Source organism: Mus caroli, unplaced genomic scaffold, assembly GCF_978045245.1.
Source record: "Mus caroli unplaced genomic scaffold, Mus_caroli_1 scaffold_12, whole genome shotgun sequence".
NCBI classification, from domain to species: Eukaryota; Metazoa; Chordata; class Mammalia; order Rodentia; family Muridae; genus Mus; species Mus caroli.
Window position 1 is genome coordinate 59,326,326 of NW_028227267.1, and position 25,099 is coordinate 59,351,424.

Below are 25,099 nucleotides of genomic sequence, written 5' to 3' on the forward strand. Positions count from 1 at the left end.
TCTCGAAAAAAAAAAAAAACAAAAACAAAAACAGAATATAAAGCCAGGAGGCTCCACCAGACATTTCCAGGTCCCCGAGCCCGCGGGGCCTTCCCGAGGAATGCATGTCATGAAGATGTTGTGTCTTCCCAGTGCAGGGTACCTGCAGAGGTCCCTGGAGAGCATCTCTGTGCGAGATGGAGAGAGCAGACAAACCACCAGTTTCTTTTGGGTTAAACACAGCGGTGCGGTGCAAGGCCTAGGACACAGCTTGCGGAGTCCCGGGACGAAGGGGGAGGGGTCGGCAGGGGCGGGGGCGCGGCCAGGGATCACGTGACGAATCAGCCCCCAGCAGAGGGCGGAGCTGCGCGGGTACTTAGGAGTGCACGGGAGAGGCCAGGAGCGGCTCCGTTCGGCTTGGTGGCTGCAGGCCCTGGCTGTCGTGCTGCGCTCGGTGAGTTTGCCCGGGGCACAGTGGCTCCATGGCGGAAGTCACTTTGGCTGGGGTCGGGGGAGCGGGCTGAGCGGCGGTGGTGGAGACAGGCCCTTCACTTGCCCAGGGCGCAGGCGCGGTTCCTCCGCGGCCCTAGATGCTGCTCGCCGTGGCGGATCGCGGTCCTAGGCTCCCGCAGGCTAGCCCGGCAGAGCTCCAGCTTTCACGCTTTAGGGCCGAGCCTGGTGACCCTGCGGTGATCGCCTTCTTTCCAGTGGCCTTGGCGCACTTCAAGGGCGGAGGTGGAGACTTCGGGGAGCTCCGAGGGAGGAGCTTAAAGGGAAGGGTTCAGCCCTGGCCCTTCCAGCTCGCAGATTGCAAGTCTCAGGGGTGCTCAGGGCGAGTATCGACCTGCATCTAGTGCAGGTTTGTGGCTTATTCTAAAGAATCTGCCCCGGGAACTTTTCCACACATAAACCCACGCAGTGCCTGGCACCCTAAAAGACCTGTTCTATTGAGAACTGGAACCTGGTAGTGGGTGGTTGGGGTGGAACCTGCACGAAGAGTGAGAAACAGGAAGAGAAGCAGAGCTAAAGGATAGGGGCTCTCCCAGTACCTTTCTCTGGAGGGGGATGGCCAAGGTGATGGAGGAAAGGTACTTGTAGGACAGCCTCCTTCAGTCAGGACCCTGCTGGCCGGGAGAGATAGCATCCTCTGCTGGGCGTGCGGACCAAGAGATAGGTAAATTAGACTTGGTCCCCTAGGGCCCTAGAGTAAAGGACTAAAACCCACCCGCACCTCGCCTCCACCTGACCAGATCCCCTCACGTGTTTGGGAAGGGAGAGAAATTGTGGGATTGAAAGGGAAGTTTAACTCCTTTTAGCGTCTCGGGAAGACTGATCGCCAGGTGCTTCCTGTGACGGCCTGCTGTGGAGGTATGCTCTGCAGTCCCCGGATTCAGAAGGGTAGCATTTGCAAAATGTTGGTGAAGGTGTCATCTTTCCTCGAAGCCCCTCAGGGGACAATTGCTTCCCATAGGCCCTGGCCATGGTGACCTAAAACTCCAGAGTTCCCAGAGCCATACCAGAGCAAGGCAATCACGGCACTTGGAAGGCTGAGGCAGGAGAATCGCTGTGCATTGGAAACCAGCCTGGGCTATGTAATGGATTCCACGACAGTCGGACTACAGAGGGAAATGGTTTCATCTCCTAATCCCTCCTTCCTTCCTTCCTTCCTTCCTTTCAAAAAAAAAAAAAAAAGGCATGCTTGTGCGGTGGAGGAAAATGACCTCTGCTCCTTTAAAGCCTCGTGACCCAGGGTTGGGGTGGGCCGGGCCCATGCCTGTACTTCACCAGCCCAGGTGCCAGCAGAGATTTCCAGCATTCCCCTTGGCCTAAATGTTTTCAGACTAGTCAGGCAGTGGAGGGTTGGCTCTCTTAGCTCCAGGTTGAAACTGTTCCCTGGAAGTGCTGACTCAGCAGTTTAGGCTACGGCCCTTTTATGGTATGGGTAGAAACCTTTAGATATAGGAGTCTCGGGTCGGCCACTGACTTTTGATGTACTGATGTAAGGAAAATATTAGCTATGTGTGAGGTGGAACTCTATGCAATAGAACTTTTGAAAATCAAAAGGGAAACCAGGAACTTGAGTATGATTGATGTGAAGGGCCGTGGTGGGGCTGCTAGGTGAGGTGAGGTATACAAAGGTCTCTATTGTCTTTGCTAAGTTAACATATCCCTGCTCTGGCACTCTGCAGGAGCTGCCTAAGGAAGGGTGGGCGGAGGATCAATCTGGAGACCTTTTGTTGCTGTAATTTATTTTCCACCCAGCATTGAACATGGTGGAAGTTCTAGGGGTGGAGCTCTGCTGAAAGTTGTAAAGTAGTCGGTCTGTCGCAGTGATATCCAACCCAGAGCCTCGCGCATCCTAATCATGCTCTCTGCCACTCTATCATACCCAGCCAGCTTTAACCAGTCTCCTCCCTCCACTAGCCCTCAGTTTTTTGAGGCAGGTGTTACCCTGTAGGACAGTTTTGCCTCAACTTCCTGAATGCTAGGGTTACAAACAATAGCTAATGCTCCTGGGTTAGATCATTTTTTTTATTTTTTATTTTTTTGAGAATGGGTTTGTGTAGTAGTCTTGGCTAGCCTGGAACTAACTGGCTATGTAGACCAGGATGGCCAGGGCATGATGGGGTACACAAACTCAGAGAGAAATCTGCCTCTGCCTCCCCCGTGCTGGGATTAACTGGGATTAAAACCGTGGGCCACCTAGCAATCCTTTCAGTTTTAGCTTCAAGCCTGAACCCCCCCTTTCTGCAGACCTGAGGCCTTCCAGGCTCAGGTTTGGGGTAGAAGTGGGTGGCTCCTCTTTGGTGGGTCTTGCTTGCTTGGGGTCAGTTTGGCTCCAGGACTTGCTTTGTCTGTCACAAGGACTTTGGCAGCTGTTGCTTTCCTTATTCTTTCCTACTTCTGCACTTGAGGTACCACGTCTAAGTATTGGTTTATGTAACTTAGTTACAGTGTGTGTCTTGTTCACTCAGTTTATAAGATTTGTTGATATTGATACCTGTAGATTTAACAGTTATTTTAATTTGTTGGGGACAGGTGGCAGTGTGACAGGGGTTTCATGTATTCCAGCTAACTCACCACATAGGAGAGGATGGCTTTGAACTCCTGATCTTCCTGCCCACTTCCCAAGTGCTGAGATTACAGGTGTGCACCCTATCAGGCCCAGCGAGCTTAGTTTATTAGTCTTTTTCTCCATTTATTTGAGACAGGGCTATGTAAACCAGGCTGGCCTTGAGCTCACAGAGATTCACCTGCCTTTGCCTCCTGAGTGCTAGGATTGAAGGTGTGTGCCACCACCACCCATTTTTTTTTTTTTTTAAATGTTAGGGTTTAGTTTAGCAGGGTAGTAAACTAGTTAATCCCAGCACTCTGAGTTCAAGGCCAGCTTGGTTTGTCTAATGAATTCTAGGTTAGCCAGGGCTACATCGTGATCCTGTCTCAAAAACAAAACAAAACAAGAACCAAAAAACAAGTTTGAGTTTAGGTTATTGAGACAGGATCTCATATAGCCCAGGTTGGCTTCAAACTTGATATGTAGCCAAGGAGAACTTAAGATCTCTCCTGCCTGTGCCTTTTAAGTGCTGAGCTTAAAACATGCATACCACCACACATCTACAACTATTGGGTTCTTTAGGTCATAAACCTGGGTATCGAAGTTTAGGTGTAGTTGGATGTAGTTTCTAAATATTTTTGTGTGTATGTGTGTTTTGTGTGTACCAGGGGTATATGGGTGTCTTCCATAATCACTCTCTGCTTCGTGTGGCCAGGCCCCTTATACCCAGAGCTTATGCATTTGGATGGTCTGGCTAGCCAGCTTGCCGCAGGAATCTCTTTCTCTGACTCTCAAATCCTGGGATTCCCAATGCAGGCCACCAAGTCCTCTCAGCATTTCCCGACTAGGGATTCAGAACCCACTCCTCATGACTGCACAGCAGTGCCTTCCTCGCTGGGCCATCTCCTGCAAGCCCTACTTCCTCGTTTTTAAAATTCAGGAGGTTTGTGACATGGGGAGACTATGAGAAAGTAAGTCACCTGCAAGTCTGTGACTTGGTCACAGTCACTTAGGTAACTGTGATGGAATGTGACCTAGAATTTAATCTCCTGAAGGTGACTGATCCTCAGGTATGGCCATTCAGGGCCTACCCATGGTCTTGTCTCATGCCTCAGTTTCCCTCGCCTGTGAAATAGAAAGAATTCTTCTACAAGACTGGAGGGCTCTTTCCAGAACCAGTGTTTTATAAAAGCTGAGTGCTGGGAAGGACCTATGGTCTGTGATCTCAACTGTTAACCTGTTTTAATTGGGTTAGTACCTGGCCAAGATACCTGCTCTTCTTTCTCCAGCTGGCAGGGGGGAAGAGAATAAGGCTGATAAATGCCAAGTTAGTATCCCCAGAGCACCACAGAACTCTTAGATACTCTGCTCTCAGATCAGAGGTGGCTGCCCTCTAACCTCCTGACCCTCTGACCTGCTGATCTGGCCCAGGTGAGTGATGCTCACCCACAGGGGTCACATGTCCTTCCAACTTGCATAAGGCGCTGGCCAGCTTGTGCCAGTCAAAGGTATATAAAACCATATCAGAATTCAAGTAGCCTGGCACTCGTTCTCAGCATGATCCCTCTGGGTCTGGGGCTATGCTGTGTTTTGGTATCAAATAGTAGAATAGATACTCACATACAAGGCTTTATTACAAATAGTGTGATGGTCATAATTCTTTATACCACGTAGGATACCTGGGGAAGATAGGTTTTGAGGCACAGTCTTATATTTCAGCCTGGCCTCAAATTCAGTGTAGCCAGAGATGGCATTGAACTCTATCCTGCCTCTCCATGAGGTGTGTTATAGCATATACCGCTTACTGTGTCTGGTTTAATGTGATGGTGGGGACTGAACCCAGGATGCTAGGCAGGCGTGCCATCTGACGTATATCCTTGGTCTCAAACTGGGATACTTTTTAAGACAAAGATAATTACTCAGGGATAATAAATGTTGACTGCTGTGCACATAGAGAACTATATAGTCAGTTAGCAGTGACCGGAGGTTGTACCTGGTGGCTCTGCCTGCTGGTGGTTGTCCCAAGCCTGGTATAGGGAGGCACTTTCCCAAAGAGTAGCTCTGCTTATCATTTCTATGAGCCTGGAGAGGGCCCTAAGAAAGGAGAAGAAGGTACCCAGTTCACAAACAAAATGTTTCTGTTGTCTGCCTTGTCCTCTGGCTGACCAGCCTGGAGCTTAATTTAGCCTGCAATCGAATTAGGAAGCAAGCAGAGAAGCATAAAGCACTAATCTCATTTTACATCTCAAGGTCTTTAAAAGCCTTGTACTCTTATATATTTTAGGAGCAGACTTTGGGACTATACCACCCCCTGCATCTAGGAACCATCCCTGCAGGTCTTAGTCAAATTGTCTTGATCTCTACAAACAATTAAATGTGCTTCCTCTTAACTGAGGGCCTATCCTAGTTAGGGTTACTGTTGCTATGGTGAAACACGGTGACCAAAAAAGCAAGTTAGGGGCAGAAGAGTTTATTTGGATTATACTTCTACAATATAGCTCATCATTGAAAGAAGTCAGGAAGGGAACTCAAACAGGGCAGGATCCTGAAGGAATGAACTGATGCAGAGGTGATGGGGTGCTCAGCCTGTTTTCTTATAGAACCCAGGACCACCAACCCAAGGGGCCCCGTGCATAATGGGCTGGGCCCTCCCCCATTAATCACTAGTTAAGAAAATGCCATATAGGCCTGCCCGCAGTCTGATCTTATGGAGGCATTTTTCTCAATTGAGCAGGTCAGTGCCCTGCCCTTGAATTGCATCTCTAGCTTCTCCAGATGTGCCGTGGGTAGACAAGTGGTAGTACCTGTGGGCAGCCCCAAGCTGTTTGTTCTTTAGAATCACCATGAATCAATCACACAGTTTTTTACTAGGAACAAGGATGTACAATTTGGAAACCCACATCTGGGCTATGATTCAGACTTGGCAAAAGTGGGAGTCTCTGGCCTCCTTCAGGTCTGCTCTGCACACCTTTGAGATTAGCGTGTCTGCTTCCACTATAGCTGCCCCCAACGCTGGGGGCAACTGGGCAAACCAGTCCAAAGGAAATGCAGTTCCCACTGTCCTGTCCTGTCCTGTGGGTGGACTGAAGTGGGTAATGCTTGAGGAACAGGTGCCCGTAATGACAGGCAGAGCCTAGACAAGTTTGTTTTTATGGGAGAGACGCTCATAAAGTGTAACATCAAGGCCCCAGCCAGGCTCCCCATCCTCTTCCCACCTCCCTAGGGTAGAGTCCCTCAGCACATCTGTGATGGACGGCCACAGTCGTGGCTGCACAGTTAGATATGTGAGAGATCAGCCCCACGTACCGCAGTCAGGGAGAGATGGATGAAGACTGCTATGTATATGTGTGTGCGCGTGCGCACACTTATCCTGTGCCAGGACATGGCAGGTGGCCTGTGGCACTGTTCAGGCTACACATTCTGTCTCCTTAGAGCATTTAGAATGTAGACTTAGACTCTGTCTGAGACTGTGTGACTACTCAAGAAAGCTTTCTTTGGTCAGGTTTGTGGCCCCCCCCCCCGCCCCGCCCGCCCCCCCATGTTTGGTGTGTCACTACATTATGCTACATTATGCTGCCTTCACCCTGGCCTCAGCTTCCCCTTGGATGTTTGTGCCATTTTCTTCTAGAGTCCCAGGAGTGTGTTTGCCTGAGGAAGGACATCCAGCTAGTTTGGGAAATGGTTCTGCTGTTGAGGGGATCGCCAGTCCACTCACTGGCCATTCTGTTCATGTGACAGTGACAGTAATAGCAGGACTCTGAGACACTGATTGCTACAAAGGTTTGAAAAGGAAGAGGGTAGGGGAGCCCAGGACCAGCTGACTTGAGCTAGAAATAAATGGTGCCCGCAACAACCGCCCTCTACTTGTACACCTGGAAGAGGAGGCTGGTTGGCTCTGGGTGTACTTGTGTGTTCCAGCCCCCCCCCCTCTTTTGTGAAATAAAGACTTTCTGTTAACTAAAGTGAAAATCACAGAATTGGGAAATACAAGGAAGTGCTTATTAAACTAGGGGAAGTGAAAGCCCTTGGCTATTTAAGGCAAAGGGATGGAACTCGTGACAGGTTGACAAGTTTATGGACAGCTTAGCTTGTCATTGTCACTATTGGCTGTGTCACTAAAGTGCTTGTGTGTGTGATGTCTGAGAAGACTGGCTACTGGTGTCCGAGGTAGAGACAGCAGGCTTCATACACCCCGGATTCAGGACTCAAGCCTTTTGACAAGGCTTGTGGATTTTACTGAGGGTGGAAGCCAAGTGGAGGCTTTGAGAGTGGGTTTGGATCAAACTGGAGTTAGCCATCACAAGCTGAAAGGCAGGAGTTTAGGGGGAAGAGGGGATGAGCCTTCTCTAGCTAGCAGCAGTTTCTTTCTGTGTCCACTGATGCAGGGTTTCCCTACCCTCTTCTGCTCCTCACGTCACCTGGAAACCTGGTGCTCATTACCGCCTCAGAAGTGCAGGATCTGAGCCTCAGAGAAGGGCAGTGACCATGGGTGACAGGGGCAAACCAAGATCTGGATGTTGGTATCCAGTCTCCAGTAGAGCCTGGCCTCATGCAGCCACGGTGGCTGGTGGCCAAGTGAATCCCATTTGGATTCTACCCCTCATCCCAACCTCTTAAGGAGGAGTGGGGAATCTAGGTATTTAGGGGTGAAGTCTTCCCCCAACCCCAGCGTTCATCTTGGTATGAGTGGGGTTAGACATTGGGTCAGGGGTAGGCTGCAGAACCAATGGAGACCCAGCTTCTCCTGTGTCCTGCAGCGGCAGTGGCCAGGATCTGTAGGCTACAGAACCTGGGAACTCTTGTGGCGATGGCCGTGGGAGTGCATGTGCTCTTTGCCATGGCAGAAACCAAAGACATCTTGTTTAAAATTTAAAATTTGTTTAACTTGTTTAAAATTTCAAGTTTCCATGGAAACGAACCTTTCTACCCAGCTTATATTTAACTGCTCAGCAGATGCCATGTCCCAATGGGGCATCTCAGGACACTTATTCTCTAACATATAGTATGTTGTGAACCCAAGGGTGTTAGTCCTTCAACATAGGAGATCCTAAGAGATTTATCAGCCCCTTCCTTCATCTAGATGCCCACCCTAGGGAGTGGATAATCCACGGTTTCTGCATCAGTGTCTTGGTGGAATCAGTTTCTGGACATAGGAAATGGCTTAGCTGAACAAGAGTTTGTACAAGGATCTGAGTTTGATTCCCAGAACCCATGGGAAAAAGCCAGGCATGTTGGTGCACACTTTTGTAGTTCCAGCACTGGGGAAGCAGAGGCAGGCTCACTGGGTAGCCAGCCCTGACTGTTTGGTAAGGTCCAGGCCTTGTTTGGAAATAAGCTGGGTTACACCTGAGCCACACCACCCGTGGTTGTCCTGGTCTCCAGAGGTACACGCATATATTGTACTAGCAGACACACACACAAAGGATAAGACCCAGTACAAGGCACAGAGTACTGCTAAAAAGAAGAAAGGAGACACAATTACCAAACTGTATGATTGGAGGCCATGTGATGGCTGACACATGGTCATGTGACCATGAGTCACTGGAAACGCAGCAGTAAGTGTGCTGGATAGGAACCCCTGGGAAGAGGAAGCTTTACTGGTGGCAGGAGATAGATGGCGGGTAGCCCATTCAAGGGCCATTTTCAAAGGTCTTGTTCTGCGTGACTGTGATTCTTGGTCACACAGTGGGTTCTTTGGTAGGTGTGCTGGGGTGCACTCACAGTTACAGCCTTCAAAAGGCAGAAACCTGAAAGTCACTGTCAGTTCAAGGTTGGCTTGGTCTATGCAGCAAGTTCCAGGCCAGTTGGGGCTATACTCAAGGCCCAGTCTTAGAGCAATGGGGCGAGGAGAGGAGAGAGAATACTTTGAAATACAAGAACATGTATATTTGAAGGTTTACATAGTCTAGGCGTGGCCGCCCATTTCCCACTGTTAATGTATTACAAGTCACTGTATCCATTTTTCCCATTGTGGTCTTCCTGTGTTTCTGATGTGAGAGTGTGTGGTGCTGGGGTGGCAACCAGAGTCTCAGGTATGCCAAGCCCACGATTTCAGATGCATTTCAGCCCCAAGTGCTCTGCTCTCCAAGTCTTGTGTTATAGAAGACACAGCACCTTTAATGGGAGCTCTGACTTTGTTTTTTCCCCATATACCTGGGTCACTGTAAGAGTCAGTTTTCTCCTTTATCAAGCAGAGGATCAAACTTGGGTGATTTGGCTCGGCAGCCAGCACCTTTACCTGCAGAGCCATCTCGCTGGCAGAGACTTAATTTTAATGTGATGCCTAAAGGGTTATGTTTTATGCCAGCTTTAGGCTTTTCTAGGGAGTTTTTACTTGTTTCATTCTGTGTATCACAGTATAGCCAAGGCTAGCCATGGACCCATGCTCCCCAGGCTTCATCCTCCTGAGCCCTAAGGTTACAAGCATGCTCCACAGGCAGCCCAGACTTGAATGTTTCTCAGGTCTGTCTGCCTTCTGTGTAGTACTTTTGTTTGGGGGAGCCAGGTGTACAGAGTTAGCCCCTCCTTGTTTTCCCAGGACAGGCAACCAGCTGTGTAAGCACAACTGGAGGAGTGTGTCACTTCCTCTTTCCCTAGCCCACACACACTCTTCTCACACCCAAGTGAGTTTTGAGTGGCCTGACTTTTTTTTAAATAGAACTTTTCTGAGCCACTGTCACCAGGCATTTTATAATATATTGTGGGATTGTTCCGGAAGGTAGCCTCCTTTGGATCTTCTCCAGAATATTCTTTCTGTCCATACACATTTGTTCTTACAGAGGAGTTGTTGTTCAGACTCCCTCCCGTGCACCCACCACATACACCAGACTATTGCTCTGACTCTTTGAGGATACAGCTCTGCTGCTTGAACTTAATCAAGAATTTTTAGTTTTCTTTCAATACAATTTCCTGACTGTGATCCAGCACCCAGGAAGCAGTCAGGAGGAGTAAGTCTGTGTTCTGGTGTCCTTTTGACCTTTGATGGGCGGATGTAGCACATTCACTCTGTAAGCCCTGGAGTCAGGGCAGGGTCCCAGCCTACCCACACCTACTGTTGCTCCCACCAGACTCAAACCACGTGTCAGCATCCAGGAAAGGCCTGCTCTTTATTAGCTACTTGCCCAAGAGGGTGACTCACAGGTTGAGCTGGAAATGACTGGTCTCCTGATTCTTGAGTCAGTTCACAAGGTCTAAGGGCTAAGGTATTGATGTCATAGTTTTCCTTCTCTGGAGCTGGAAGCAAAGCCCTTGAGCGACAGGAAAAACCAGAGGGGCTTCTGGGAGCCTGGTGTCCCTGGCACAGCTGGTGTGGTTCCTTAGTTACCAGCAACTGACACTACCCCAGGTGGAGAGATGGCTTAAGCCTGAAGTGAAAGAGGCAACTCCTAGAGCTTGGCCTCCAACCTGCACACAGTCACACATACAGACGAACAGAAGGAATTTAACATGGCCCTTTACATGTCTTTAAGTGAGGGGCTTGTAAACCCTGCTGGTTTTTTCGTTTTCTTATGGATTAACTCTCCTTAATCAGGACTCACACTGTTTGATGGTTTGGGGTATTTTTTGTTTTGTTTTGTTTTTTAAATTTAATGACTTTTATTTTTTTACTTATTCACTTTACATCTGGCTCACTGTTCCCCCCGCCCCCACACATACATACAATCTTGTTTTGTTTTGTTTTGTTGATGCAGGCTGTAGCTACATGGCCCAGGCTGAACTCTGTCTTAATACTTAGAATTCCCAGTACAGGGTTTATATCACATCCAGCTTAACGTTAACTCTTCTTCTAGAACGCTGGAGAGAATCTCTTAAACTTAGTTCATCAGTTTAAGAATAATCAGGAGGGGACATACATGTATTGTTGTGTGTGATATCTGCTCCCATCCAACCAGGCTTCACAGTGAGGCCAGAAAGGCTGCAAGAGGCCTGAGTCACCCCCGTGGGTGGAAATCGTTTTGATGTTTGTTGCCTGTGTCCTTTCTAGGTGAGTGCAGGATCCAGCGTCCAGGATGTGGTGGTCCTTGATCCTTCTCTCTTGCCTGCTGGCCCTGACCAGTGCCCATGACAAGCCTTCCTTCCACCCGTTGTCGGATGACCTGATTAACTATATCAACAAACAGAATACAACATGGCAGGTAGGCCGTGCTGCTTTTTCCGGTCTGTCTGTGTGTCTGTCTTTGCAGGTCCCTTGTGCACACTGCCTCTGAGGTGACCAACGGGCTGTAGGGCATTCTTTCCTACAAGTTGAAGCTCATAGACCACACCATGGATTGCTCTCCAGTCTCCATGTTGTGGGCATGGGAGTGCACACACATGTGAATCCTTGTACATGGAGGCATATGGGGGGATAAGTGAGCTTTGGAGCGAGGTGGACCCTGGGAAAACTCCTATGGGAGATGAGGAAGTCTGAACTACTTCCTGCTGTCATTTCCTCCAGATTTGGGGCAGGTATCCTGCTAACAACTGAAAGCAGATTAGAGAAGACACTGTGGTCTGAGAGCTGAGCTCTGACCCTGAATCCCTCTGCCTGCTCCCTTGCTCCCTGAATTGGACAGGACCCCTGATCCACTCATCCCATCATGGGAAACCCTGTGGTAGGTAGGGTGACTGTCCTGGTGTGACTCTCTTTCAGGCTGGACGCAACTTCTACAATGTTGACACAAGCTATCTGAAGAAGCTGTGTGGCACTGTCCTGGGTGGACCCAAGCTGCCGGGAAGGTGAGTGACACAGCCTGGAGTGGACACTGCCCCCACATACTGGCTTGTGAACAGTGGGGCTAGTGTTGGGGTGTAGGGAGAGGTAGAAGAAGCCCTCTCTGAATTCCCTAGGTGTGTCCTTCAGAGGCTCAAATGCTGGATTTACTACAAGGTGGATTTGCTCTAGATTGTCTCTGAGGTGTCCCATCCTATGTGAGGCCCCAGACTTGGCACTTGAGGCATGGCTACACTCAGCTGTGAATAATTCAAGGAGAATCCATAGAAGTTATTTTTCTGGAAAACTGCCTTGGACATTTTTATGCAGAAGTTGTTCTTAACAAGGATTAAGGATGACCATCCGAAGATGGTGATAATGTTGTCTAATCAAATCAGGCAAGGCATAGTTTAATAATTTAGAAATTCCAAGTAAGAAAGGTGAGAGAAGATTGCTTTAGAATCAGGGCAGAATCCACATGGGAGCAATGGCCCATACTGCAGGTCTTTTCTTGGCTCCCCCTTCTGGTAATAACCACACAGATACACGGTGCCCTGAGGGGGTTTCCTGTGGCCTTGAACTCATGATCTTCCTGCCAGACATGTTCCTCTGCATCCAACCCCCATACCACTCCTGGACATCAAACTGAGAACTCCCACGTGCTTGATGGGTGCTCAGCTGTTGTTACTTCTGCAGATCTAATGAGGGAATTTGAATGTTCCCTGTAGACAGCTGTAACACCTAGGGTAGGCACATTGACCCGAGTGCATTGCAGGAATGTACTAGGAAAACAAAATAAATCCCAGGGCTGGAGAGATGGCTTAGTAGTTAAGACACATGTTGCTCTTGCAGAGGATCCGGGTTCAATTCCTAGCACCTATCCAGTGGCTCAAACACATCCATAGCTCCAGTTCCAGGGGATCTAATAATACCTTCTGACCTCCGAGGGCACCAGGCACTCGTATCATGCAGAGACATACATGCAGACAAACATAAAACCCCAAACCCACTCGTACACTAAGTAAATAAATCTAAAAGAGAAGGCTGAGTCAGATGCTTTCCTTCATACCCACTATACCAACCGAAAAACAAGCCTGAAGAATTATTATTTAGTTTGAAGGAGACGCAATGAGATGTGCTTATAATTCTGACATTCACTAAGGAGTTGGTCAAGGTAGGATGAAGAATTCCAAGCTAGCTTGGGCTACATAGCCAGACCCTATCTTGAAAGGAAGGAAGGAAGGAGTTAACAACAACAACAAAACCTTGAAGTACCAGGACAGATATCTGTGATCGGGGCAAAAAAACCATATCTGTACCCCACACGGGTCAGACAGATGAAAAATGCCCATTAAATGAGCATAGAGCCAGTGCACACGATGCTGAGTCACTCTGAACAGTGAAAAGTGGTAAAGGACACTGTCTGTGTCTCACCACTTCTCTGGGAGATACAGCCCAGGCTGGGAACAGCCACACTCTACTGAGTCTTTCAGGGGCAGGGAGCGAATTGTTGTAGTTTGTGACCGTCCTCCTTTTGCCTAGGGTTGCGTTCGGTGAGGACATAGATCTACCTGAAACCTTTGATGCACGGGAACAATGGTCCAACTGCCCGACCATTGGACAGATTAGAGACCAGGGCTCCTGCGGCTCTTGTTGGGTAAGACCCTGCTGGTGGGGAGGGGTCCTGGAAGAGACTGGTTGAGGTGTGATTGGCATATCTAGGGAGGGACCAGCTGTGACAGGGCAAGTGAGGAGGGGTTTGCAGTCCGTTTCTTCCCATCACTGTGGTTTGTGGTCCTCATGGTCGGAAATTACAGCAGGGATGGAGTGGATGATGGGCGTGAGGTGGGTCTTGTATATTTAGGTGTGTGTGCACAGGCTGTGAAGCTACTTGCCCTCAGTAAACAAGGCGGCTCTGATCCAGCAGAGCTTCATGAGTGTCCTGTGTCTGTCAGCAGCCTGATTTCTGAATTGGGGCGAAACACACACAACAGAAAACGGAACCCTCTTCACGAAGCATATAGTTGAGTGCATTAAATGTGTTCCCAGTGTTGAGTGGTCATCTCTGTGGATCCATAGTCCTTACATTTCCCCAAATGAACCAGTTCAGTTATATTGACTTCTTTGTGGCCCTCCTGCACCCATGAGGGCTCACATTTGCCATCTGCCTTGGAATTTGCTCTGTGTGAGCCAAGTCTTCAGGCAGAAGGCCTGAATTTGCCTCTTTAATCCTAAGTGTGAGCCCAGGAGACTCTCCTGACATTGAAAGGGTCTAACCACTTAGAAGGTTGAAGGCCCTCCCTGCTTCAGGCAAGACGGGCTTCTTTACCAGGCAGGACTTAATATTACCACAGGCATTTGGGGCAGTGGAAGCCATTTCTGACCGAATCTGCATTCACACCAATGGCCGAGTCAACGTGGAGGTGTCTGCTGAGGACCTGCTCACTTGCTGTGGTATCCAGTGTGGGGACGGGTGAGTGTTGGGCACCTATTCCCGGAGACCCTAACCCCTTCCTCCTCTGTGCCAAGTAACTCGGGGGGTCCTCGGGGAGGGGAAAGCCATTTTCATGGCTGAAACAGAGGGAGACTTGAGGGTCTGCAGGCAGACTCGGTTGTAGCTGCTGCTGTTGAGCGTCTCGGAGCCAGTCTTGCCTCAGCTCGGTGGGCACAGAGCCCTGGCAGAAAGAACGTCGTCTCCAAAAGTTGTGCTTGCTTTCTGTCCCCTGTTTGACTTTCATCCCTACTTGTCCCTCATCATCCCTCACTGCCAAGCCCCAGCTCAGGGAAACACACTGGTCTGGTCTATAAGGATGGAGGGTGGGCTTACTGTTCCAGAAGCTCAGTTCGTAACTCAGGTGCTCACCAGTGTTGTTTGGCCCTTATTCTATAACGGGTGCAGGTGAGCGAGTTCCAAAACGTGTGTGTCTAGGCCTCACACCGGTAGCCTAGGAGCAGCAGGAGGGAGAGAGAAAGGGCAATGCCCATCTCTTGCCAGGCTGAGCCTCATACATCTCCATTCTGCCTAATGCTTTGGAGCCGCAAGGGACACCACACCTTGTTTTGCAAGGAGTTCTCCTAAGTACAACCCCCAACCCGCGTGGATGCCCTGAACCAGGGGCATAGTCACTGTGGCTGTGGTTTTTAAGAGTCCAACAGGTGGCAGTGAAGGCAACTTGCATTTTCCTGCCTGTGTGATTTAAGACACAGAACATGACATGTCTGAACTGCTAGCATTACTGAGCTTACAGTTGGCCGTCAAGGATTCTTTGAACCCATGCTGCATGGGTTCCATAACCAAGATGGCCCTCGATTGAGTAGAGAGAGTAGTATACAGCATGGATACTTTAGACAGAGATGCTTATGTTCTGTACTGAATGGACCAAGGGAGTGTGTGTTAATTCTGGAATTTTTCCTCTTAATGTGTTTGGACCTTAGTTGATGGTATAACTAAAACCTTGGCAATCAAACTAGCCTGAGCCTGGGGTTGCGTGCCTTTAGTCCGAGCACTTAGGAGGCAGAACAGGAGGATCTTAGTTTGATCTACATAACAAGTTCTAGAGAGAACCTGCCTTGGAAAAAAAAAAAGAAAGAAAGATAACCATAAGGGGGGTGGCTACTGTACCCCAGAGAATTGTGCAGTTGAGAACCATCGCTCCAGAAAGAGGGGAATGTTGAAATTAGCTCAGGTTGTTGTGGACATGAAAAAAAAAAAAAGAGAGAGAGTCCTTGTGGCCAGAGATGGAGCTTGGTTGAGTCCCTGGTGGGGCGCCAGTGGAGAGAGGATGAATTGGGATGTTGGACTGTGGGAGGATTCTTGTGAGGACAGTGTATTCCCAGGGGGACCTTGGCATTTGTACCATGTAGTGATGCGTTCTGAGGACAGCTGGGACTTACTGTATCTTGCCATTGACAAAAGCTCTTTTTCAGCTGTAATGGTGGCTATCCCTCTGGAGCATGGAGCTTCTGGACGAAAAAAGGCCTGGTTTCAGGTGGAGTCTACAATTCTCATGTAGGTGAGTGTGTTTGCCCACAACTCCTGTCTCTCAGATGCATTTCATAGGCAAGTGTCAGTGGCTTCCTTTTCTATGGTAAGGGGAAGGTCAAGGATAGAGGGCCAGCTGATGGCTAGTTAGCCAGGCCATTCTCAGTATAGAAGCTGCCCCACAGGATGTAGACATGGTCTAATCTGGGGGCCTCGAAGTGGGGGTTGCAGGCTGACATTATCTTGTCCCCTCCATCTGTCAGGCTGCTTACCATACACCATCCCTCCCTGCGAGCACCATGTCAATGGCTCCCGTCCCCCGTGCACTGGAGAAGGAGATACTCCCAGGTGCAACAAGAGCTGTGAAGCTGGCTACTCCCCATCCTACAAAGAGGATAAGCACTTTGGTAAGCTGGGGCCTGGGCTGGGGCCTGGTAAAGGAGGAAGAAGCCAAAGACATTGAGTGTTAGAGTCCAGAGATGGGCGGTGGTACACACCTTTAATCCTAACAACTGGTGGGCATAGGCAGGCGGCTTTCTGAGTTCAATGCCAGATTGGTCTACAGAGAGATCCAAGACAGCCAGGGCTACACTAAAACAAACAAACAAACGCAACAACAACAACAACAACAAAAAACCAGGAGCAGTAAGAAGGAGGGAAGCTGAGGTAATTTATAACCTGTCTCTGAACAGAGATACACACTGCATACTTTGTTTGGTCCACGCTCTGTCTTGTCAGAATCCATTTGAGCTCCAAGGGACCAGGCAGATGGTTGTTTTGCAAGGGGTTAGAACCTGGTTTTAGACCTTGGGGTCCTCTTAGCCTCTTCTAGGACTGTCTAGCTCTACTTAACCTCTTACCTAGGAAGCCTTCCTTGACCTCTTCTGGAGGCCTGGAAGGGCCGGAGGCACTTTCTCACCCTGACCAGCTTTGTTTCTTTTGCAGGGTACACTTCCTACAGTGTGTCTAACAGTGTGAAGGAGATCATGGCAGAAATCTACAAAAATGGCCCAGTGGAGGGTGCCTTCACTGTGTTTGCTGACTTCTTGACTTACAAATCAGGTACCAGTCGGCTCCAACAGAGCCAGGGTTGGAAGGAAGTCAGAGCTCACGGGGTCAGGGTCTACATAAGCCAGCAGGTCTCACAGTGAGAAAGGTGGGAGCTTTGGGAGGGGCCTGGGGATTCAACCTCCCTTCTGCTCTCTTCTCTGAGCAGCTGGTGGTGGTGCTGCTCACCTGCTGTGCTCTGTCTCCACAGAGCCTCTCTGTCTTTCCAACCTTGCCAGCCTGGCTCTGTTCCATACTCTGCTGTGCTTCTTCCTTCTACAGCAACCACTCCTGCCTTTGTCTCTCATCCACATTTGACAGTGGTCGTTTCTCTTTGCAAAGGCCTAGGTCACCTTAGCTGTCCACATAGCTGGGATGACAACTCAGAATCAGGGTTCTCTAGAGCAGTGGCATTCAACCTGCCGGTCTTAACCCCTTTGAGTCAGTTTGTCACAATGAAAATACATCCTGTATACCAAATGTTTACATTACTGTTCATAACAGTAGCAAAATTACAGTTATGAAGTAGAAACAAAAGTAATTTTATAGTTGGGGTCACTGCAACATAAGGAACGGTTAAGTATTGCAGCATTAGGAAGGCTGAAAGCCACTGCTCTAGAGGAACAACATAAATAATGAGTCTGTTTGGATGGATCTGTCTGTCTATCTGTCTGTCTGTCTATATGTATCTATCCTTTTATCTGGAGGGGATTTATTACAGTGGCTTACAGGCTTTGGTCCAGTTAGCCCAACAATGACTGTCTCCTAACAGAAGGCCCAAAAAATCCAGTAGTTCAGTGCACAAGGCTAGCTGTTGCAGCTGGTCTTCAGCATACGCTGGAGTCTCAAGAAGTAGGCTCTAATGCCAGTGAAGGAATAACTTGCAAGAACAAGCTAGCAAACAGTTTCTTTCTTTTGAGTCCAGTAGACAAATGTGGCCCAGATTAAAGCTGGGTCTCCTCACCTGCAAAGACCAGAATTAAAGGTGGATCTTCTCACCTCAGAGATCCAGATTAGAAGTGGGTCTTCCTACTTCAAATGATTTAATTAAGAAAACAGTTCCTCACAGGAATGCTCAGTCATTTGGGTTTTAGTTAATTCCAGATGTAGTCAAGTTGACAACCAAGGACAGCCATCACAGCACCTGTACCTAAGCAAGTAGAAAGCCTGGTTGACCAGATCTCTGAACACCTAAGCTTCCATCAGCTGGCAGTGGCCTGCGCCCTTACCTTATTACCCCTCCAGTGAACCCCAGAGCAGGAACTCTGAAAGCTATCTAAAGCTTCACAGACGAACCCAGACATGGAATCTCAGGGTGTAAAACAAATAATTGGCCTTTGGGTTTTAAGTTTGCTTCATAACGTAAAAGTTTATCAGAACCTTTATTTTCAAGCCAACCAAATAATATTTTTGTAGGATCCCGCTTTTTAAAATTTGCATTCTTAAGTGTATTGGGCTTCCAAAAATATTTTTGGAAGTGCTAGGAATGAAAAAGTATATACACACACATTTAAGTCAGATATAGTGACACCCATATGTAATCCCAGCATTCAGGAAGCAGAGGCAGAATTTTGAGGTTTGAGGCCAACTTGGGCTTTTTAGACCATATCTCAAACACTTACACACACACACACACACACACCCCTCCATACATGTATATATGCATGCATACATATATACATACATACATACAATCTCCGTAATCTCCTAATACCATGGATACCCCTTGTCATAGATACTGTTCTATTGCTGTGAAGAGGCACTCCTTTTCTTATTCACTGTTCTGATGCTCTGAAGAGACCCAGAACCAAGGAACTCTTAAAAAAGAAAGCATTTAATATGGGCTTGCTTACATCTTCAGAGGGTTAGTCCACTATCATCATGGCAGGGAGTGTAGCTCCCCAGACATGCTGTAGCTGAGAACTACACCTTGGTGTACAGGTGTGTGCATGTATGAGGGCCAAGAGGTACCACAGAGACAAATAGAGGAACCCCACGCCCGCAGTGACACACCGGGCAACTTTCCCCCCTCATCCTTCTGCCACTTCTAGCCCTCCGTATGGTGCCATTCCCTGGTAACAAATCCTTCAAACATCAGCCTGTGGGAGCCACTCTTATTCAAACCACACACCGAAGCTCCCTGATAAAGACTGTGGGTGCTGGAGACCCAACCCAGGACCTTGTCATGCTAGCAAGTGCTCATCTTGAGGCCCTCCTCCAGCTTTCTAGAGATTTCTGTGTAGACCAGTTGGTTCCTGTCTGCCTATTCTGACTGGGTGGCTAGCTGTCTTGGGAATCTGTGAGCAGGCAGTGACCCTGTGTTCAGTCATAACTGCCTTTTCCTTCTTCAGGAGTATACAAGCATGAAGCCGGTGATATGATGGGTGGCCACGCCATCCGCATCCTGGGCTGGGGAGTAGAGAATGGAGTTCCCTACTGGCTGGCAGCCAACTCTTGGAACCTTGACTGGGGTGATAATGGTGAGTGGCAGTCCCCCTCCTCAGACTACATAAGCAGCCAGAGCATCATAGCCCCTTTGCTCCTCTGTGGCCCGAGGTGTGGACTTGACTACCTAAATGTATATAGATCCTTTGGTCTAGAACCATCTGTGAGCCCCAGAGCTCCACATGGTTTTGTAGACAGTTCCCATCGCATAAGCAGCATGTGACGAGAACTGATAGTTTCAGATGATGCTGGGTGTCAGGTAGCTCACCCTGGCTCCTGTGGCCCCAGCACTTAGGATGCTGAGGCTAAGGGCGGAGTGTGTGGCCAGCCTGGGTTAGAGTGGGGCATCCTCTGAACATAGTAAGGGTTAGGCCAAGCTCAGAGCATACTTTGAAAGCACCTACTTTTTCTCCATCCCAGGCTTCTTTAAAATCCTCAGAGGAGAGAACCACTGTGGCATTGAATCAGAAATTGTGGCTGGAATCCCACGCACTGACCAGTACTGGGGAAGATTCTAATCTGCTTTGACTTCATTGTCCAGTCCTTAGGGGCTTTTTCCAAAATGTAGCGACCCTGGCAGGGAATGAAGTAGACAGGAGAGTCTTTGATTCTTTGAGTTCACCTAACATGCATGAAGCTTTCGGCAAGATTTGGACAACTGGACCAGAGCTGCCTGCCATCAGAGCTACCTTCCAAGCACTGTCCTTACCTGGCCTCCTCCTAGCCCATCCCACAACAGTGATCACAACCTGCATCCTAGCTTCTCCCTAGACTAGTGCGGTTTGTAGTGCCTGCTGTTGTGGCTCTGCCTGCCATCCCTCCCACCCCCATCACCATCCCAGCATCTGAGGACCCAAGGGCTTTGACTGCAGGATTTCCAAAAGAATGAACACTTCACAAGAGGACAAATGCCACCTCTCAGCTGCATCTTGAAGCTGGTCACTTCTGGGTCTGTGGCAGGCATTCATCAGTGGCCCAGTGCAGTTCTCTGGAGAAAGCTACCTTTTCCCAAGGCATCTGCATCCATCAACATTGGTAATGTGGCCAGCTCTCTTTGGTCCTGTCCTCAGCTGATGCTTTTCCAATAGGATTTTTATGCTTTGTGTACCTCAACTGAGTATGAAGAGCTGTACTGGTTTTATAGATCACCCCCAGTTGTATGGCTTAAAACATGGTCACGGTTTGCTGGGTGACCGACAGATAGCCACAATGAAACTAGTCTGGGAAAAACCTGCTTTTTGTTGTAGTTACCACTTAACCCTGTAGTTTGACAAGGAATGACTGTGCCAATAAACCAATTCTCCCTCTGCTTGACATTGGCAGGGTGAACGGTTCTGTGCTGCAGTTTCAAGGCTTTTGTCTCTCCCCCTGGTTTCCTGTCACCCTCAGAAATGGTTCTCAAAACCATACCTGTAATTGCTCACATCTCTAAGCACTTCCTCCTGCTTAGAGATAAGGGAGCTACACTTATTAACCAAGGCAGGCACTCACATACATGTGACCCGGACGGCCATCTTCTTAGAGGTCATTTCCCTGGAGTGGGGGCCAAAGCGTGCGCACCATGTTTAAGTTTTCTGGGTCACTGGATTTCATGGATTTTACAAAAATCATAGTGAAGTACAGTTCAAAGGGAACGGGAGCCTCACTCATCAGCGCTGTCCTGTGGATCTGTTACTTCCTGCTAAATGAGAGGGAGGGGCTGGTTCTCTGGAAGCCCGCCTTCCCATGTCAGCAATCAAAACTGTATCAAAGAAGCTCTGGATGCCTGGCGAGTGCTAGAAATGTAACTCGGTTTGAGGCAACCTGGCTTGGGTACTGGGGCTTTAGTACTGCAACAGTTCCACCTGTCTCAACTACACCCAATAGTTCCCTCCTACACTTCCTTTCTTGCCTTACCACATGCCCACCTGCAACTCCCTCCCTGCCTCATATAGCCAGTGAGGATGAGCTAAATTAAGAGGACCCTGAGAAACCCGTTTTGTTATCGTAGGTTTGCGGGTGGCTCTAGATGTCTTCCATAACCAGATTCTCCTGTGGGTGGTTTCCTGTGCTCAAGTCAAGAGCTGACTTCCTTGGGTACATGAAATGGATACTCAGGAGACAGAGGCAGACTGGTCTACAATAGACCCTGAAGCTAGGAGCATTTCCTTTTCAGCCTACCCACAGGGCCTTTTGATGATTCTGTGTTTACACATCCCTACCTTTCTACACATTAGCAAAGAACACACCGTTTTGTGTTCTTTGTGTGGTCCCCAAACCTGAGCCAGCATGAGTGCCAGGCCTTTGAATAGCCCGACTATTTGTAGCCCAACTAGGTCATTTCAGATAGATATGGGCAATGGCCTTCAAACAGGGCCTATGACAAACAGCATTCATGCTGCCCAGGAACTCATTAGGTAACATGCCAGACCAACTTGGTCAGAAGCCTTGTTCCAGATCCATTATAATACAGAACTACAGCCTTAGAGCTCTCACTTCCACTACCACAGAGCCTGGAAAACTCAACAGCAGGGGAAAAGCCTTCAGAGGGCTGTCCCAGACAGGATTTGCAAATAACCAGAGGAAGGTAGAGAACACATCTTTCTAGTAATTGTCTGGATATGGATGGGCCTCTGAGAAAGCACAGATGGTGTGAATTACATTGAGGGTCAAAAGCAGGCTAGGGATGTCTCTCCATGGTAGTGTTCAGCATATTGTCCAAGCAAGACCCTTGGTTCAGTGCCCAGTAACAAAATAGCAGGAGAAAGAGGGGTGTCATATGTAGACAGTATGCATAATGTCCGACTAAACGTATTTCTAGATAATGGCTTTATAGAAATGCACCATGCTAAATATTTGGATATAAACAAAACTATCTGAAATTCAAGTGGAGCCTGGGGTCTTCTTTGCTAAGGAAAAGTTCGTTTCAGAGGGTTAGAGTCTGTCTCCCCTCCCCTTTTTAAAAGATGTTATTTATTCATGCAGTTTATGAGTGCTCTGTCTTCATGCACATCAGAAGGAATCAGATCTCATTATAGATGGTAGTGAGCCACTATGGAGTTGCTGGGAATTGAACTTAGGACCTCTGGAAGAACACTCAAGTGCTGAGCCATCTCTCCAGCCGCCTCCTGGGTTTGTTTGTTAGAGACAGTGTCTTGTGTAGCCCAGGCCCACCTTCACAACTGAGGAGGATCTTGAAATCCACCTCCTCCCTCCCTCCCTCCCTCCTCCCCCTACCACATGCTGGGATGACTGTAAGAGCTGTAGCTTCCAGAAAGGATGAACATTAAGACCTTTGATTTCAACGGGGCGATATTTGTTCAAGGCTAAGAGCAACTGACCAATGAAGTCTCCATGCCCCAGTAATCCAGCAAGGAATCGGTGCTTACAAAGCTGAATGGACCACTGAACTGGCTGAGGCACCTCAGTGATGAAGTCAACATACCCAGCAGGCTTAAGACAGGAGCAGACTACATGCTATACATGTCTCTGTGGTCTGAGTGTCCCCCAAAGGGTCATATGCAGGAAGCTTGGTTCACAAAATGACAGGTAACTGAGACACTGTTCTCAAAAGGGCTCAATGCTAGTCTTCCAGAGTTAGGGCTCCAGAGACCAAGCTCTGTGGACAACAGTGGGGTGGCTCGTGCCTGTAACTCATACGTTCAGAAGGCTGAGGCATTGGGGTCACCGTTAAATTCAAGGCTACATAGACTTGCAGGCCAACCTGAGCTACAGTTACAGTGTACAAGTGTCAGCATGCCTGGGCTTTGACTCTCTCCTGCATGTCCTCTCTCCACTGTAGTGCCATTTCTCACAAGGCTGTCCAAGGGCTAAAGATGGGGCCCCCTCATCTCGTACTTTCATCCTTCCTCCTAAGCTGTAATATAAACAGTCCTCTTTCCTTGGTAAAGCAGTTGGCCTTGGGCATCTTGTCAGAGTGGTTGCCTAGAGCCTCTCCACCGCTCAAACACTGGTTCTCTGATACACAGGGTGTCAGAGGCCACCATGACAATGTAGCCAACTAACGACGCTGCAATTAAAAACCTACCAATATAGAACTGGTTTTCCTGTCATCATTTGTCTCTTGAGACTTCAAGAAAAACCAAAGCAAATAACTGTAGAGGAGACTGGAGGGGGGGGGCAAATAGCAGTGGCAGGCTAAAGCAGAGAGGTGACCGTACTGCCTGCTTACCCTCCCCTCCATCAGCAACACTCTTGCTGTGGTGATAGAGGACCCAGTCCCAAGATCACTAGGCCATCTTTCTGGACTTTCAGGTGAGCTGCACTGGACAAACTCAGTCCTTACAAGGGGTGTGTGTTACTGTATGCATTCATTCTATGTAATTACAAAAAAATCTCAACATCAAAAGCCTTTCCTGGAGGACGCGCTGACAAGTGGCCAGTGGCACAAAGGGGGGGGCTTAAGCTCCCCAAGGGCGAGAAGGCCAAGCCTGCAGTCTCAGAAGCTCGGCAGCATCGCATAGAACAACACCAATTAACACTTCCACTGTCAAACTCATGAGAAAGACAAGGACCAGTCGCTTCATTTTCTATTGTCATAGGTATTCAAAGGCTGTTTCAAATTAAATAAATCCAATCAGCATTCTAGCCAGGTTCACTAGGCTCTTGTGACCATCACATGTGGCCTCGCCATCTAAAGTGCAGCAGTCAGCACGCTGCTGCCAGTGGCTACAAGAGGCAGAGGAACCACATCCCAGCGAGCACCAGGCTGCTGAGGGCAAGGCGTCCTTTCCTCTGCGCAGTTCCTAAAGGTCCCACACTCAGTTCTCCAAAAGGTTATAGAGTAGGAGGAAAAAACACGGGAAGTCAAAATCCAGCTGGAGGAAAAGGAAAAACCCACTCCACGGGAACTTCCACTTCCGGCTAAACAAAATCAGTGTTCTCTCTGGACATAGTCTTCTGTGACCTGGGACAGGGTGCTCAGGTACTGCCAGCTCAGGGCAGCCAAGAGCATGATAAATGACAGGTAAATGGGGGAGTAGTGGCTTCGGGAGATGAGCTGGCAGTTGGGAAGGTTCTGTGTCCTGATGTTGGAGATGACCTGCTTGGTTTTGCTTGATGATGGGTCTGAGTTGGGGATCCGGTGATAAATCTGTTAAGGAAAGAAGAAAGGCTACTTAGCGCTGCCTCCAGTACTTTATAGACATTTCCCATGGTTTCCTCTAACAATTCTCAACAGGTAGGTGGCTTTAGGTCATGTCACCAAGGACAAACAGGTTCTAAGAATGGGAGTCACTTGTTACTCTAGGATAAGGCTGAAGCACCACCTAGGCCCAGCGAGCAAGGAAGACCAGTGCACTGCACAAGTCTCACCACGGAGCCACTAAGTGCCTGGAGAGCAGCTGCCCCTGCACGGCTTCAGATGCCAGGTACTTCACAGTGGCGGGCATGGAGTGGTGCCCTGTGTGTGTTGGCATGATTTAGTCAGGTTGACTAAAAAGCATGTGTTAGATGGGGAAAGACTCCAGCCTCCAATGGAGAGATAGCTCAGCAGTTAAGAATCTGTTCATAACATCACCCATATGGAGGCTCACATCTGAAACTCTAGTCCCAGAGGATCCACCACCCACTTCCTGTCTCTACAGGCACAGCTCACACATAGTACACAGATATACATGCAAGCAAAACACCCATGTGCATAAAAGAAAAAATAAGTCCATCTTTGTAAATAGGACTGGGGATAGATTGCAGGGGACCAGATTTGATTCCCAGCACCTAGATGGTGGCTCAAAACCATCTGTAACACCAGTTCTATGGAGCATATATGATGCACATACATACATACATACATACATACATAGAGGCAAAAATTCATACACATAAAGCAAAATAAATCTAAAAAAAAAAAAGAGTTAATAATAAAAAGAAATAAGTAAGCAAGACCAGAGATAGCTCAGTG

General features: G+C 48.5%; 2 protein-coding genes across 3 annotated transcripts in view; one reads left to right on the top strand and one right to left on the bottom strand.

Moving 5' to 3' along the window:
- Window positions 1-310: 310 nt before the first annotated feature.
- On the top strand, window positions 311-20,514 carry Ctsb (cathepsin B). 2 transcript variants are annotated; one of them, XM_021181402.3, is made up of 10 exons: window positions 311-433; window positions 11,019-11,169; window positions 11,667-11,752; window positions 13,269-13,383; window positions 14,081-14,199; window positions 15,654-15,739; window positions 15,972-16,115; window positions 16,654-16,770; window positions 19,107-19,235; window positions 19,621-20,514. In XM_021181402.3, the coding sequence occupies exons 2-10, from the start codon at window positions 11,044-11,046 to the stop codon at window positions 19,716-19,718; spliced, it is 1,020 nt and encodes a 339-aa protein (XP_021037061.1). In that variant the 5' UTR covers window positions 311-433; window positions 11,019-11,043; the 3' UTR covers window positions 19,719-20,514. The 2 variants fall into 2 exon arrangements, with proteins under 2 accessions (XP_021037061.1, XP_029324843.1); XM_029468983.2 differs by lacking the exon at window positions 311-433 and adding an exon at window positions 816-838.
- A 3,202-nt stretch (window positions 20,515-23,716) lies between these two features.
- Window positions 23,717-25,099, bottom strand: part of Fdft1 (farnesyl-diphosphate farnesyltransferase 1) — a 28,827-nt gene continuing 27,444 nt past the window's right edge. The window contains exon 8 of the mRNA XM_021181477.3: window positions 23,717-24,292. Coding sequence (XP_021037136.1) covers window positions 24,074-24,292 — 219 coding nt within the window. The 3' untranslated portion in view covers window positions 23,717-24,073. The remainder of the gene's footprint in view (window positions 24,293-25,099) is intronic.

Coding starts and splice junctions, on each gene's coding strand:
- Ctsb (XM_021181402.3), top strand. CDS start 11,044: ATGTGGTGGTCCTTGATCCTTCTCTCTTGCCTGCTGGCCCTGACCAGT. Junction 11,753..13,268: donor GGACCCAAGCTGCCGGGAAG/GTGAGTGACACA, acceptor CCTTTTGCCTAG/GGTTGCGTTCGGTGAGGACA. Junction 16,771..19,106: donor CTTCTTGACTTACAAATCAG/GTACCAGTCGGC, acceptor TTCCTTCTTCAG/GAGTATACAAGCATGAAGCC.